The 17468-nt window shown below is 44.4% G+C and overlaps 3 protein-coding genes across 6 annotated transcripts in view; 1 reads left to right on the top strand and 2 right to left on the bottom strand.

Annotated features, from left to right (window-relative positions):
- cep85l (centrosomal protein 85, like) overlaps positions 1-5559 on the top strand; it is a 10722-nt gene extending 5163 nt beyond the window's left edge. For 2 of the 4 annotated variants that reach the window (XM_061051318.1, XM_061051321.1), the window contains exons 5-13: positions 1-95; positions 169-336; positions 427-579; positions 1291-1445; positions 2014-2131; positions 2313-2363; positions 3049-3156; positions 3245-3395; positions 3544-5559. The exon at positions 1-95 is cut by the window's left edge and continues 23 nt beyond it. In XM_061051318.1, coding sequence (XP_060907301.1) covers positions 1-95; positions 169-336; positions 427-579; positions 1291-1445; positions 2014-2131; positions 2313-2363; positions 3049-3156; positions 3245-3395; positions 3544-3797 — 1253 coding nt within the window. In that variant the 3' untranslated portion in view covers positions 3798-5559. The remainder of the gene's footprint in view (positions 96-168; positions 337-426; positions 580-1290; positions 1446-2013; positions 2132-2312; positions 2364-3048; positions 3157-3244; positions 3396-3543) is intronic. The other 2 variants (XM_061051320.1, XM_061051319.1) reach the window with 2 other exon arrangements.
- Positions 1-17468, bottom strand: part of LOC132984473 (gastrula zinc finger protein XlCGF57.1-like) — an 87970-nt gene that overhangs the window by 34530 nt on the left and 35972 nt on the right. The window lies entirely within an intron of this gene.
- On the bottom strand, positions 5716-15746 carry gopc (golgi-associated PDZ and coiled-coil motif containing). Its single transcript, XM_061051367.1, has 9 exons — positions 15273-15746; positions 14604-14768; positions 11803-11978; positions 10806-10971; positions 10626-10721; positions 10272-10436; positions 9639-9804; positions 6647-8199; positions 5716-6205 (listed from the first exon to the last, which is right to left on the bottom strand). Exons 1-8 carry the CDS (start codon positions 15531-15533, stop codon positions 8078-8080), a joined length of 1317 nt encoding a protein of 438 aa, XP_060907350.1. The 5' UTR covers positions 15534-15746; the 3' UTR covers positions 5716-6205; positions 6647-8077.

The raw sequence follows: 17468 nt of genomic DNA, 5'->3' as shown, positions 1-17468 counted from the left end.
TCCACGCCCGGATCAGAGAGAACGAGGTCAGAGTGCAGCAGGTCCTGCACAGCCAGAGAGGCTGGTTCGACCACACACACATCCTCAGTCCTAAGGTAACACATCTGCAGATTTAACACACATACATCTTTGAGTTACATCACATAACTGGTCCTGCCTGTCCAATAGGAACCCTTGTTGAGAGCGGCCTGTCAGCAGCCCTCTGATAGGCTCCTCTGTGACGAGGAGCTCGGCAGGAAGCTGGCTGTCGCTGAACATGAAGTTCTTCATTTAAATGAGTTCTTCAAACAAGTCACACAGAAATACAACGAGGACATCAGGAAGCTGGAGGAGAAGGTACAAACTGTTTCCTTTGTCTACTTCTCGAAATCCTCTTTTGTGTCCTATTTCAACATTTCAAACGAGGATTTCTTTTGTGTTGCCCAGGTGAAGACGAGGGATCGTTACATCAGCAGCCTGAAGAAGAAGTGTCAGAGAGAGAACGAGCAGAACCAGGAGAAACAGCAGCGCATAGAGACTCTGGAGAAATACCTGTCTGACCTGCCTACGCTGGACAAGGTGCAGGGGCAGGCTACACAGGTACACACACACGCACGCACGCACGCACACACACACGCACACACACACACATAGGAGGGTCTGCACCCTGAGGGCTGGGATTATAAAAGCTCCTCTTACCAGGCTTGGTTTTCAGGCTCCTCTCTTCAATCATGCTAATTTATCCGATGCTAATGGTTAAAACCAAGCGGTAAGCTCCTGTGTTTAAAAATGAAGCCGGTCTGGAGGTGGACAAACCTGCAGTTCTTAAAGTGTCCACTAGAGGCTGGGTTTACAGCCTGGTTCAAAAAACCAAATAGGTGTGATTAGCTCATGTCTCGATGGACACACACTGTACGGGGGTGAATGTTTTGATGACTCATCAGTTTTGATTTGATGAAGGATAAGAGTTATTCACAATAAGGCGTGTAGCTGACCAGATTGACAGGCGGGCGCGGTGAAGGTTAGACTGAGACAGCATTTCCAGCATGTGACCGCCATGGATGGGACTCCAGCGCCCCCTGCAGGAACAGACGGGTGACGTCACTCAGATTGTCCTTTAATATTTACAGTCTATGTTTTAAAGGGATGGTGTTCTGAAAAGGTTGATGATGGGTTGTAGATTTGCTCAGTAAGTTGCTATTAATCTTATTTTCCTCTTATTTTTAAATGCGTGTGTGTGTGTGTGTGTGTGTGTGTGTGTGTGTGTGTGTGTGTGTGTGTGTGTGTGTGTGTGTGTGTGTGTGTGCTCAGCAGGAGCAGGTGCAGCAGAAGGCCAAACACCTGGAGAGGACAATGAGTTGGTTGGAGAGCAGCCTGCAGGAGGGCTGTGCTCTGCTGGAGGAGAAAAACATGAAGATGGAGCAGCAGGCGAGGAGAGAGAAGGAGCTGATAGCATCTGTGCACAGGTGACACACCTGACCACATGCATATATATTCTTTTATAGTTTCACTTCATTTCGCATTATAGACAATATTCACTCACAATACTCAAATGAACAGCGAATACAGAAAATTTGATGCCAAAAAACACCTTGAACAAAAGAAAGGGGTCAGAGGGTACCCCTTTCTTTAAGGAGAGACCGGGCGGAGTTCCATTAGGAAGCTAGGCTATAACTTCATTACCATGGTTACTAGAAAATGACTTCTACACCTCACTAATCAGGCTAGTGACAGCATTAGCTAACCCCTCTCTTCAGCTCCACCCCCTCGTCCAAATATGGACATCCTGATGGTGAAGTCCAAAGTCATCTCTTTCTGTCTCCCTCGCCCTCTCTCTCTCTCTCTCTCTCTCTCTCCCTCTCTCTCTCTCCCGCTCTCTCTCTCTCCCTCTCTCTCTCGCTCTCTCTCCCTCTCTCCCGCTCTCTCTCTCTCCCTCTCTCTCTCTCTCTCTCTCTCTCTCTCTCTCCCGCTCTCTCTCTCTCCCTCTCTCTCTCCCTCTCTCTCCCTCTCTCCCTCCCTCTCTCTCTCTGTCAGTCTGCAGCAGAAGGTGCAGCAGTGTTTGGATGACGGCGTCAGGTTACCTGTTCAGGACCTGAAGTGGCTCGAGGTGGAAAACTCTGAACTTCTGGAGCAGCAGGACCACACCAGCAGGGTAAACACACACACACACACACACACACACGCACACACAGACACACACACACACACAGACACACACACACACACACACACACACACACACACACACACACACACACACACACACACACACACACACACACACACACACTCACTCACTCACACACTAACATACAATCTGTTCTCCCCTCCAGCTGATCAAACACCAGAGAGAACAGATCGAGAGACTCACATCCAAACTGACGGTACGTTTGTTTTCTTAAGACTATTTCAGTAAAAGTGAGAGCATAGCGCCCCCTGTACTTTAGAGAGCGTATTGAATAATGAGCCTTGTTTCCATCTCTGCCCTTGGTGCTTTTATTGTGAAATGCTGCTTGACCTCCATGAAGGTACTTCCTGTGGTGAATTATGAAAAGGTTACTATTATTTGTAGATTTTGGTGATTTAGGGTTTGCTACGTTATCATTTCATCTGTTGACTTGTTTTTTTTACAACACCGGTGTTACGGTTTAAAAAGTGATCACGTTAACTTGTGACTTGTGGCTAAATGCGTCATAGTAGTACAAAAGAAGGTGAAGATGGAAAGTGTCCCTATGAAAATTATGTTTAAAATAATACATTCGGCTGAAAGTCACCAGTTAACACGGTAACACTTCTTAAGAATCAATTATGAACATAATGAAATGATTAACTGCTGCCAAAGTTAAGGTTTTTGTTATTTTAACAGTTAACATGGTTCCATTTTTGATTTAACCTCTGGTTTAATCATTATCTGGGTCACTGTTTGACTCGTCTGTGGGAAAAAAGCTGAAGGTGGAGCCTCAGCGTGATGTTGTTCTCACAAACGAACTGAAAGGATTTCATTACTGGTGGAAAAGATTCTCCCTTTAAGAATCACTCAGACTTACTTCACTGTTTTCTGTTCTTCAGGCCACCAGCAGCAGACTGCAGGAGAAAAGAGGCGTGTCTCTATTACAGCAGACTGCTCCCCCTGGTGACGACAACAGCCTGAACCCCCCCGACAGAGCCCCCCCACAGGTATCACTGGAGGTGTTACTGTGTTTCAGGGTTGTTGTTTGACTTCCACTCCAATAGAAGAAGTCATGTTGTTGTCGTCTTGCTTCAGATATCAGTACCCGGCGTGGAGGCTCCTGAAGTGGGCCGCCTGCTGAAGGAGATGTCCCTGTGTCTGCTCGATCTGCAGACGCTCTGCAGCATCCTGAGCCAGAGAGCTCAGGGGAAGGAGCCCAATCTGAGTCTGCTGCTGGGCATGAAATGTAACACACACACACACACACACACACACACACACACACACACACACACACACACACACACACACACACTGTTTACCTGCTGCAGCATGAAGTCATCTTCATCTGTTTTATTGACAGACTTTCATCGCTTTCTGATGTTTCTCTGCAGCTCTGAGTGTGTCTGCAGAGGAGAGCGACAGCAGACGGGAGGAGGAGGAGGAGCTCCGCTTCAAGCTGCTGGAGGTCAGCCAACTGAGGAGGGACATCGACGAGCTGAGGAGGAGCATCTCAGACCGCTACACCCAGTGTATGGGGGACAGCTGTGTCTCCCAGAGAGTCACAGTGACTCCCAGTGACACCCAGTGTGTGGGGGACAGCTGTGTCTCCCAGAGAGTCACAGTGACTCCCAGTGACACCCAGTGACACCCAGTGACGCCCAGAGACTTCCAGTGACACCCAGTGACGCCCAGAGACTTCCAGTGACACCCAGTGACGCCCAAGGACTCCAAATGACACCCAGAGACTTCCAGTGACACCAAGAGACTTCCAGTGACACCCAGAGACTTCCAGTGACACCCAGAGACTTCCAGTGACACCAAGAGACTTCCAGTGACACCCAGAGACTTTCAGTGTCACCCAGTGACACCAAGAGACTTCCAGTGACACCCAGAGACTTTCAGTGTCACCCAGTGACACCCAGAGACTTCCAGTGACGCCCAGAGACTTCCAGTGACACCCAGTGACGCCCAGAGACTTCTAGAGACTACTAGTGAAACCCAGTGACACCCAGAGACTCCCAGGACCCTCCTGCTGGTGTCTGACCCTGTGTCTGTTTAACCCTTTTATCCTCAATGAGGAATGATTTAAGCTTTAAGCATCCATCACCCTATAGACAATGGACTCCAGAGGTGCAGTGGACTCACTTGTGGGATCATCGTGAACCAGACACAAACTGAATTTAACAGAATCAATAACTTAAAAAAGTGTCATTGATCAATATTGATTCTGTGCATTTAACCACCGGCTTTAAGTCGACCACAGGACTCTTTTTTATTCAATAATTATCTGGTTGACATTTCTGCAGCCAAAGAAGTGAAGTAAAGAAAACAGCACGTGCACTTTTTGTGGATAAGACTTGCTCTTCTGTGCAGGCAGCTTGCAGAATAAATGACTTCCCTAACTTTAATTATCTCTGCATGTTTCATCATGTCTGCAACTTTAAATGCTCTAAGTTACCATGGGAACCAGGACAAAGGGACTGTGCGTTCAGATTTCACATACCACTGAGAGCTATGACTTTTTTATCACACTCTCTCTCTGCTCCGTTTAGTTTTTACATTTAAAGAAATAAAACCAAAGAAATGTTTCAAACATGTTGAAATCTGACCTTTGAGGTTTTTAATGACACTTTAAGTAGATCGTTGGCAGACAAAGTCTTACAGATGGAATATAGTCACATTCTGTCAGTAAAGCTGTCCGAACACATTAGTCACATGCAGAGAGGTGACAGAGAGACGAGCTGCAGGCTATGAGGATGTTCTGCAGGATGTGTGAGCAGGAGGAACTTGAGAACGTAAAGATGGAGAAGTCAGAACGAATGAGCAGGAAGTTTAAAGTGAATAAGGAAGGACATTTAATATTTAGTATTTCATTCAAAATGTTTCAAAGTTACAGATTCTCTGATGATGTACCTTTATGAACGTGCAGCTTACCTGTTCATTCTTTTACATCCAGTACAAACATTTTCACCTTCACTATATATTTTTAAATACATGATATTTTTTATGTTTGTCATCTTAAATAACTGTACGGTGGCCCTGAAGGTCAATTGCAAAAAAAAAAACATTTTACTCAAAGCTAAAATAATCAACACAAAAATGTTTCACAGAAAGTTTTCAACTTCCATTATATTTTTCTGGTTTTTTTTGTGTGGAATACTTTTGTAGTTCAAAGTTTGAGGTTTTCATTCAATATTTGAACATTTAGTGGAACACTTTTGTGTCTTAATCATTTAGGGCTTTAGAAAAATGTCTCTCCGTTTTTTATGTTTCATCTAATATTTCAACGTTAAGTGAAATGTTTTTGCACCTTAAGGGCCACCGTAGAACTGTGCTTTATATGAAGTAATGTAAAAAAAAGTGTTGTTCACATGGTTAATAAAATATTTGGTTTCTTACCATCCTGAGTCACAATTCTTCCAGTTTATTGGTGTGCACCTGAAAAGTAATGTTAGTAAACATCCTCAGTGAAGTGACCCTTGATCTTTCATAAGAGTCTGACCACTGACAGGTGACGCTGGTAATAACCCTGATGATCGAAATAATAAACAACAGCAGACAGATTACAGATAAAGCAAAGGGAAGCAAACTTTATTGAAAGGCTATGAAAACAGTGTGTGTGTGCAGAGTTTAACGACACAGCGTCGAGAGAACAGAACGACACAAAGAGAAGAAACGTGATGTGACGCTGAAGCTTTCAGTAACTTGAGTTCCTTTATTCTGAAGCTCTGACAGGAAGTAGTGCTGACCCAGATCCGATTCTGTGAAAATCTGAAGATCAAACGGTCACATGCTGTTTTCACACTTTAACTAAAGAGCTGCACATGTGAACACACAGAGTCCACGTCTGAACACAGCAGGACACCTTCAGGAGGTTTGTGTGAAAACTGAGTCTCTGATGTGTTCTCACACATTCTGACTCTCACACACACAGGAAGTCCCACGATAAACAAAAACAACAATAAAAAGAATAGAATGCCCCGCAGAGAAAGAGCCCGTCATTGATTGTAAACATTACAGTTTATCATACAAGAGTAACTGTACTGTGCTGCCCTGTCTCTCTCACACACACACACACACACACACACACACACACACACACACACACACACACACACACACACACACACACACACACACACACACACACACACACACACACACACACACACACACACACACACACACACACACACACACACACACACACACACACACACACACACACACACACACACACACACACACACACACACACACACACACACACACACACACACACACACACACACACACACACACACACACACACACACACACACACACACACACACACACACACACACACACACACACACACACACACACACACACACACACACACACACACACACACACACACACACACACACACACACACACACACACACACACACACACACACACACACACACACACACACACACACACACACACACACACACACACACACACACACACACACACAGAGAGAGAGTTAGTGAAGAAGCAGGACAAACAGCAGGTACGAGGACAGCTCCACTCGATCAGTAACTACTCTGTCCTCACAGATCTGGCTTTTTGAAAGTGACCAGCAGCAGAGATTGATTTCAAACAGCTTCTTCTTCTTCTTCGTGTGATTGTTTTGATAAAAGCTGAACACTTTAAAGACTCCACCTGGACTCCCTGAACACCATCTTCACACTGAATGATTTCAGGCTCATTCTGAGCCCAGGTTTGTGTCACATAATTTATTCTCAGAGTTCAGCTGGACTGAGTTTAGTTTGCTGTGCAGTGTCCAGGAGGCACGAGGGCCAATCAGCTGTCAGACTGGTCTGAATGTCAGGACTAAGGTTGTCAAAATGTTTGAAACAAGGTTAAACAATACACCTGTTATTTTAATCATGAAAACATAACATTTGTGTCTCTATCAAACAGAGAGCAGCTCCATATCATTGGTAAAGTTTGGGTACTGACTTCAGACAGTGTGCACTATTTTAGTTGCTGTGGTGTCCAAATTGTTTAATTTTTTAGAGTCATATCAAAGGTTAAAGTTTGGGTACATCAAATCCTCCTGTAGAGAGCAGAGAGGTTGTTCCACCAGCCACAGCTTCCAAAAGGTGTTTGCAGAAAAGACTACCATTACAACGCTGGTTTGATAAAGAGTCCAAAAGTTCTGCAGTTTATCTCCAGTTTAGAACCAGGAGTGACGGATTAACAACTTTTACATGATGAGAAGGAACATCTCAAAAGATGTTTCACTCTTTCACTAAAGCGCTCTGAAGTCATGATGCCTGCAGGACGAGAAGAAAACTCCTTTTTGAATGAAGTTCTGTCTGTGAAGCAGGTTAACACTGAGAAAACAAAGAGCTCTAACTGGCTCAGTGAAGATGATCTCTTGTGCTCTATGAAGTCTTGTGATGTGTCTTTGGATTGACTTTATATAGCATTTAACAATGCTGCTTAAAACCCTGTGTGTTGTGGTCTGAAAACATCTTTATCTTCAGTTGATTCTGCAAACCTCTCACTCCTCCTAATGTGAGCTGGAATGAACCTTGCTGACTGGTTACGCATCTGGTTTTAAAATAATGAATAAATATTCCTTCTGATTGATTTCTGATCAGAGAGGAGGTCCATGAGGATGATTTAGTGTTATTGTTGATGAGAAACAAAGACTCTAAACTAAAGCGCTCCCCCCTCCCCCTTTTTTTTACTCATTAATATCTACATAAAATACCCAGAAAGCCCCCTTTGTTCAACGCCACCCCCTCCTCTGACCTTTAACCCCCCCACATTCAGAGAAGACAGAGGTTTCTGTTTGTTCTCCCTCTGCTCCTCAGATGATCCTCTGATTCAATCCTCTCAGCATATTTCTCCCACAATCCTCCACAAAACTCTGCCAGGCCTCTAGGTGGAGCCGTCCCCCTCAGGAGGTTTTGAAGGAGTTTCCTCTGAAAGCGTCTCGCTGGAGATCCCGGTGTCTCCTCCTCCGTTCTCTGCTCCATTACTCAGAGTCATTTTCTCCAGAGCTGCAGGAAGATACACGGACAGACACGTGAGCATGGATAAAAACATCGTACAGACATCAAAAACAAATCGTACAGACATCAACATCGTACAGACATCAACATCGTACAGACATCAAAAACAAATCGTACAGACATCAACATCGTACAGACATCAAAAACAAATCATACAGACATCAACATCGTACAGACATCAACATCGTACAGACATCAACATCGTACAGACATTAAAAACAAATCGTACAGACATCAACATCGTACAGACATCATACAGACATCAACATCGTACAGACATCAACATCGTACAGACATCAACATCGCACAGACATCAACATCGCACAGACATCAACATCGTACAGACATCAACATCGCACAGACATCGTACAGACACCGACAACGTACAGACATTGTACAGACATCGACATTGTAAAGACATCAACATCGCACAGTCATCGTACAGACATCAACATCGCACAGACATCGACATCGTACAGACATCAACATTGCACAGACATCGTGCAGTCATCGTACAGTCATCGTACAGACATCGTGCAGTCATCGTACATACATCAACATCGTACAGACATCAACATCGCACAGTCATCGTACAGACATCAACATCGCACAGACATCGTACAGACATCGACATCGTACAGACATCAACATTGCACAGACATCGTACAGTCATCGTACAGACACCGACATCATACAGACATCAACATCGCACAGACATTGACATCGTACAGACATCAACATCGCACAGACATCAACATCGCACAGACATCGTACAGACATCGACATCGTACAGACATCAACATTGCACAGACATCGTACAGTCATCGTACAGACACCGACATCATACAGACATCAACATCGCACAGACACAGACATCGAACAGACATCGTACTGACATCGTACTGACATTGTACAGACATCAACATCGTACAGACATTGTTCAGACATCAACATCGAACAGACATCGAACAGACATTGTACAGACATCGTTCAGACATCGTACTGACATCGTACAGACATCAACATCGTACAGACATCAAACAGACATCGGACAGACATCAAACAGACATCGTACAGACATGGAACAGACATTGTACAGACATGGAACAGACATCAAACAGACATCGTACAGACATCGAACAGACATGGTACAGACATGGAGCAGACATCAAACAGACATCGTACAGACATCGTACTGACATCGTACAGTTGTCTGGTGTCCCTACTAGTTTGAATCAGTAGCTGTATTAATGACACACAGTCGAGCTCTATGACGCCACCATTTTATAGAAAACCCCAGAATGTATAAAGGACACTTCCTCCTGCTTGCCTGTAAAAGCAGGCGGATCTCCGCTCCGCCTGCTTTTACATCTGCAGCCACCAGGGGGCACACAGTGATAACATTTATTTTTGATTTTTAAACTCACCCTGCAGTGATGCTGAGCTGTTGTTAGGGGGTGCTGTGCTGCTGTCGTCCAGTTCATCCAGGTAGAGTCTGTAGTGATGACCGCTGTCGTCTTCATACTCTACATTCTCATCATCACTGTCTACCTCTGGAGCCACGTACACCACCTCGAATTCTATCTGCCCGCGCTGACACACACACACACACACACACACACACACACACACACACACACACACACACACACACACACACACACACACACACACACACACACACACACACACACACACACACACACACACACACACACACACACACACACACACACACACACACACACACACACACACACACACACACACACACACACACACACACACACACACACACACACACACACACACACACACACACACACACACACACACACACACACACACACACACACACACACACACACACACACACACACACACACACACACACACACACACACACACACACACACACACACACACACACACACACACACACACACACACACACACACACACACACACACACACACACACACACACACACACACACACACGGTGAGCACTGAGAGAAAACAGTGTGTGTGGACTCAGTTGTGTCTCTGTGCTCGTGGTACCTGCTGGGACAGGATGGTCACAGCCTCCTTGTGTTTGGCGTCTCTCAGGTTGATACTGTTGACGGCGAGGATGGCGTCTCCGACGTGCAGACCTCCACAGCGATCTGCGGGCTGGCTGGGGTGAATCTCTGAGATCAGGATGGGAACGCCGTGCTCCTTCCCGCCCTGAGGAGGAGAAACAAGTCCAGATTTCACTTTAGGGATGGATCAGAGCATCATCGCTCTCAGCTGTTATTCAGCAGCGTGCTGAGGTCGTCTCTATGACACTCGTTGACACAGCAGTCTTCAGATACAAAGCAGCCCGTGAGCTCGTCTCTGTACTGATTGTTTTTGAGGAGTAAAAAGAGGTCTTACTGTGATGGAGATCCCCAGCCCCTCATGGTCCTCTTTGACCAGCACCACCTTCCTGATGGGGCCGACTCCCTGCGTCTTCTTCAGCATGTCAGGGTCCTGTGATGGACACATTTGAACTAATACGAAGAGACTCATAAAAAAGGCTTTGACATTTAAACTGTGATGTATTGAAACACTCACGTGTCCCACAGGGGAGGGCAGAGGTTTCTTTGGGTCGTTTCGTCCTCTACACGCCCTGATGACAGTCTTGTGGCGGTGCAAGTGGATCTCCGCCTCCAGCTGGTTCCACAGCTTGTCGTGAGCTGGCCCCTTCATGTCCCGACCCAGCAGCTGGATCTGCTGCACCCTAAAACACACAGCAACACACTCTGCTGTCAGTGCAGATCACAGTCCTGTATTCAGTGACTGATTTGAACTCATCAGTTATCGTCTGATGATGCTATTTGTCTCTGGGAACAAAGGCCACCCGAGCATTGGTGTAGATATTAACGTTAATGATAAACGACTTCCTGCCAAGATTCCTGCCTTTCTGTGTGCCGCATTGTGTACAATCCAATCAGACTCCTGAGAAGTGTGTTCATATCAAAAGTGACATTTGCCCTTTTAGAAAACAGTATTTTTGTTTATTCCCCCTGAGGAGCACCTCTACATCAGTTTCCTGTGTGTCTTCACTCTGGATCACTTCAGTTTCTATGAACCTGAAAAACAAGCTCATGTTCTTTATTCACATTAATGAGTGTTAAGTTTCATCATGATGCATATTAGTAAAGGGTCAAAGTTCAAGCTTTGTCAGGAGAAAACTACTTTAGAAATGTTTGTTGAATGAGAGTGGTCATTTACGATGCATTCAAGGGAGTCAGGAAATCTTAATGCTCACAAGTCTTAGTTTGACAACAGAAAACTACATCTCAAAATGGCCCTTTGGAAATAACTCCCAAGTTAACGTCCACGGTAACAGGCAACGTCCCTGTAGGCTGAGATCTGGACATGCGTACAGGAAGCTACTCCACCTGGTGGACACTCAAAGAGTGACACACTAACTGTATGATGTGAACACAGGAAGACACTTCTATATATTTGATATACCTGTGTAGCTGACTCCGCCCCCTCTGGAGGTTATCTTATTATGATCTCATCAGCTTCAACCTCACAGGTGTGACAAGGTCTCGCTCCTCACCTGCCAGCGAGCTCCTTGTCCAGGTATTTAGCAGCCAGTCTCGCTCCGTACACCTCGGCCTGCAGTACAGCCATGTGCCTGCGGAGGGCCTCATTCTCTTTCCTGTACAGTCTCACTTCAGCCTCCAGCCGCGCCTCAGCCAACTTCTCCTTCTTACTGGCCACCAGCTCCTGCTCCTGGAACAAACACAGCACATGTGAACACGACGCACACACTTTGTACGACACATCAACACACAACACAACACAGGACACATCAACACACAACACAATACAGGACACATCAACACTCAACACACAACACAACACAGGACACATCAACACTCAACACAACACAGGACACATCAACACTCAACACACAACACACAACACAACACAGGACACATCAACACTCAACACAACACAGGACACATCAACACTCAACACACAACACAACACAGGACACATCAACACTCAACACACAACACAACAACACACAACACAACACAGGACACATCAACACACAACACAACACAACAACACTCAACACTCAACACACAACACAACAACACAACAACACAACAACACAACAACACAACAACACAACAACACTCAACACTCAACACTCAACACACAACACAACACAGGACACATCAACACACAACACAACACAACAACACTCAACACTCAACACACAACACAACAACACAACAACACAACAACACAACAACACTCAACACTCAACACTCAACACACAACACAACACAGGACACATCAACACTCAACACACAACACAACACAACACAGGACACATCAACACTCAACACACAACACAACACAGGACACATCAACACTCAACACAACACAACACAGGACACATCAACACTCAACACAACACAACACAGGACACATCAACACTCAACACAGGTCACATCAACACTCAACACAACACAGGACACATCAACACTCAACACAACACAACACAGGTCACATCAACACTCAACTCAACACAACACAGGTCACATCAACACTCAACTCAACACAACACAACACAACACAGGACTCGTCACATCAACACGACACCTTCAATCAGACCAGAAGTTCAAACTTGGATAGGATCAATAATATGGATCTCTTTAGGGCTTGTTGTTTCCATTGCACAAAACACTTCTCAGCACCGGTCGTTGTTGCTAGGATACGAAATGTAACAGATGGTTTAAAAGCTCTATGTGCTAAATAAATGTCTTTATATAAGGAAGGGAAGCACTGGAAATAGATCCAACAAGTTTGAGCTCAGCTAACATGAATTAAAGCTGAAACAACATCTGAGCCCCCCCCCCCCTGAACCTGATATCAGGATAACATGGGGGCCGCCGGGGGAATATGGTCTCTTGTCATTGACAAAGCTGATATCAGAAGCCCCACCCCTTCTTGATTCTGATTGGTCGGTGAGGGAGAGAGATGACAGTAACAGCCTGGTGCTGTTCCGAAAGTCACAAAGCTTCTGATGCTGAAAATACTGAACTACATGGGTTAGCATAGAAAACAGCGTGAGTGGAAACAGGCTCTTATGACAGAAGTAACAGGTTTCTGATGTACCAACACTGCTGGTGTGATATTATAGATCATGTGTAGAGGTTTCTGAGTGGAGTTCAGCGGCTCAGAGAAAAGAGACATAACATCATCCCACCTCAACTAAAGAATCACCATTCAAACTAGTGTGTGTGTGGTCCATAACAAGTTGATCTGTGTTCAGTGTGTTTAGTGAAGCTACACAATCTATCACACACACACACACACACACACACACACACACTTACCATGTGATCCATTGAGGGTGCAGGCTTAGAGGGAGAGCAGCAGCAGAGGAGGAAACCCAAGGAGTCACAGATTAGAGGCATGATCATTTGAGGAGGACACAGGGTTAGTGAAAGGAAAGACCATCAGAGCGCAGGAACCAATTAGAGAGCAGGAACCAGTCAGAGAGCAGGAGCAGCAGAAAAACAAACAAACAAAGCAGCAGAAACAAACACATTACTGCTTCTGGTTCCCTCCAAAAACAGCATCAGTAAAAAAACTGACATCAAATAAATACATAAATGATTCAAGAAAATCAATAATTCCACCAGAGAAAAAGAGCAAAAGACAGATAATGATCGCTGGGTTCAAAGAATGAAGTATGAAGTTAATAAAGACGCATTATGTTTCAATGTTTAAGAACTCATTTGGAATATGATCTATGTCTTGTTGTATTTGGGAGTTTAATCTGCAGAGATTACAATGAGAATAATAATGTTTGATTCTTTATTTATTCTCATCTTTCAACGTTAAAGAATCATCCCTCTTCATCTCATGTCACTGACACATTGAAGTGAATGTGTGAGCTCCAGCTGGTCTGTGACAGAAAGACTTTAACTCACTCATGATGTGCTTTGTAATCAAACACTGGATGTAAAGAGAAATAAAAAGAGATGAGGCATTACTTCATGTTCTCTGTTAAAGGTGTAGAACTGTAGAGACGTGATCAGTTCAGATTCATGTGTTTCATATTATGTCACTCAATAACTCTGAACATTTACTCTCATGTGAAGTCTGGCTCACACTAAACTGAATACTGGACCAGAAGATGCTGATCAGTCTGATCCAGATGTTAAAGAGAGTGAACTTTAAAGGGAGGTGGTTAAAAGCACATCCTGTGATTCAGAGACAGAAACCTGTTGATTCAGTGTCAGCAGCGCCCCTGAACGAGACCTCGTTGGGATCGTATAAACTTGATTTGTGACATTCACCTCTATACGGAGATAAAGTTTAACCTCCTCCTACCAGTCTGTCTTTGATGGAGTCCGAGTCCTCGTCCTGGCCTTGTTTGGCGTGAAGCTGCAGCTGTAGAGCGTGAAGCTGCAGCAGCTGGTCGTGCACCTCTCTCTCCACCACCGAGCGCTCAGCCTTCACATCAGTCAGCTCCGAGCGCAGGTCCACCAGCTGAGCCTGCAGAGGGACCACCATCAAGATTAGAGTTTCAAAATGTTCTTTATTACTTTAAGAAAACACAGTTTTTTTAAAACAATCGATTATTTTAGATGATCAATAATATGGATTTCCAAAGCTAGAAAAACACGTTTGTGTGAGGAGAGAGAGAGAGAGAACCTGAGAGTGAGCTAAATGACACACAGGCATTGACAACACTTCGGTGCTTCTGTGTGCAGTTGCCTGCAATGAATGACCCAACATTGGTGCCTAGAACTTGTATTTTGGTTGCCATGGTAGCGTACAGTTTGAATTAGGGCGGTGAAACGCTGAGTCAAGGGCTAAAGTTTCATCTTCACATCCGGAAGCATTTCCAATGTATTTGTACAATTTAAACAGTGTGCAGGAGTTTTACTGCAATTTGTGAAATCAAGATTTGAATCCTGGTGTCATGTTGACAACCCTAACCTGACACAGACTCACCTCCACTTTGAGCTGCAGCACAGTCTGAGTTTTGGTTCTTACCTCCAGTTTGTGGTTGAGCTGGAAAACAGTCTGAGTTTTGTGACACAGCTGGGCGAAGCAGGAGCTCAGGCTCGTCATCTTCTGTCGGCCCTCGTAGGTGATGTCCACCTGGTCAGGGTCTATCTCCCCCAGCAGCAGGTCCACGTCCACGAAGGCCTTGTCAAACTCCTTCTCCAGCACCTCCAGCCAGCGGAACATGGACATCCCAGGGCCCAGGCCTGAGCCCGGGCCTGCCGGGGAGCATCCGGCCGAAGCAGACATCACCACGGCGCTGCTGCTGCTAACGTTAGCTCGATGCTAACTGTGACGAAGCGTCTCTCGGATAAACACCGTGAGATAACCCACCGGAAATATCCCGAACCTTAATTTTTACACGGAGACAAACCTGACGACTGTTGTTGATTCTGCTCCACAAACCAGGAAGTCCCACAGACTTCCGTTTCGATCTGACAGCCACTACTACTGTCTGCTTCAGGGAGACGCAGTGGATCGCAGAGTGATGAGAATAACGACTCCTTTTAGTGATCCAGAGCATTTGACTCTTTGGCTCTTTCTGCTCACAAACGGCTCTTAATTTGGTAAATTAGACTTTTATAGCATCAGCCAAATGTATTAATGAGTGTGCATTTATTTAAATGAGCCTATTCATTATAATTCTTCCAAACCTGATCATTCCCAGATGTACAGTAGGCCTATTTAACTTGAAGTTTGGTACCTTTATACAACGCAGGATTAGAAAAAACAAAACAAATGAATGAGATTTATCTCGTAAATTTACGAGTTCGAGACCAGGCTGGCCAAAATGATGAATGGAGAACTCTTAAAAGTATTTTAAGGTTTTATTGCCAAGTACATTTACACATACCAGGAATTTGACTTGGTGTATTGGTGCTAAACAATTAACAAGGAAAGCAGAACTAGCAACAACTTAAATAATACAGTATAAGAAGATATTACAATATATAAAATATAATTTAAAAATATGAAATATAAAATATAAAAAATAAAAGACACAAAATGTACAAAAGATGTAATGTAGGAGCTGTGCAGTGGACTATGAGAAAACATCTTAGTGTGTGTAACTACTCACAGAGTGCATGTAAAGAAAATACATTTAAAGTCCAGTGGGTGTTAATGTAACACATAAAGAACAGTTCAGCATCACATTACTTGATGTTTTACTGACTGTGGGGGTGATGAGAGTCTGTGTTATGTGGGGGGGGGGGGGGGGGGGGGAGGAGGGGCAGGGACATTGTTCATCACTTTTGTTTCCTCAACAGACACAACTTCCTCAGTCAGTGTGGTTTTTTCTTCGAAAAAGCCACAGTTATATTTTAAGACAATGTCATGATGATGATGTGCCAAAAGTACAAGCAAAGCCCCAAACACAACTATCTGATATTAGTGTCTGTTATCTGTCTGTTTAGTGTCTCATGTGCAGAGCCAGTTTGTGTCCTGTTCATCATTTTACAGATAAACACGTTCTTTCAAGTTGAACTGTTTTTTACCGACTACACAAGGAGGGAGCCTTCAGTAAACCTTCACTAAAGTATAACAAGATGCTCCATGTTTGTCATTTGAGAACAGGCTGCTGCTGCTCTTCTGATATAGACTATAATAACCACTTTATTCTTTAAAGGTTTTAAGGGTTTTAAGGGTTTCATCATCATCGCGCACTCAAACTGGTAAATTTATGACTTTATTCTCGTAAATAATGTTTCAAATTACTGAAAAATGAACGGCATGCATTTGTTTTCTATTTCGATTCCATAATGGAGAGAAACACCATGACTAAAGACTATTTTTGCCTATAGACAAACAGAACTGAACATTCACATCCTCTGCATCCTAAATAATTTCGACATTGTCATTTATGTCTTCCTATTTCCCTCATTTCACAACATTAGATTTTATTTCCTCTTTCTCGGGTTGCTCGTCTCTCCCCCAGCTCGCCCCCTCTGGTGCACTCGTCTCCTCCCTCTACAGCCCGCTGCTGCTACTCTGTAGGACACTTTGATGGGGGGCCTCACCACTGTTTGTACCCCCGTCTTCGATACCTCTTAGGAAGAGCATTTATGTCCGATTCTGCAATTCTACAATTCTACAATTGCAGACGCTTTTATCCAAAGCGACGTACATCAGATAGTAAGAACAACACAAGCAAGGATCTAGAAAAAAGGGAACAATGTCAGTAAG

This window comes from Labrus mixtus, chromosome 12 (genome assembly GCF_963584025.1).
Source record: "Labrus mixtus chromosome 12, fLabMix1.1, whole genome shotgun sequence".
NCBI lineage: Eukaryota > Metazoa > Chordata > Actinopteri > Labriformes > Labridae > Labrus > Labrus mixtus.
Note: the sequence above shows the minus strand (reverse complement) of the source record. Positions and strands in the feature narration are given on the sequence as shown.

What these genes read in the sequence shown, in the direction of transcription:
- gopc (XM_061051367.1), bottom strand. Translation starts at nt 15,533, where the DNA reads ATGTCTGCTTCGGCCGGATGCTCCCCGGCAGGCCCGGGCTCAGGCCTG. An exon ending in TGCCCTCCCCTGTGGGACAC is followed by an intron (nt 10,722 to 10,805) that starts GTGAGTGTTTCA and finishes TGTCCATCACAG; the next exon opens with GACCCTGACATGCTGAAGAA. An exon ending in CAGCTCAGCATCACTGCAGG is followed by an intron (nt 8,200 to 9,638) that starts GTGAGTTTAAAA and finishes ATCTTCCTGCAG; the next exon opens with CTCTGGAGAAAATGACTCTG.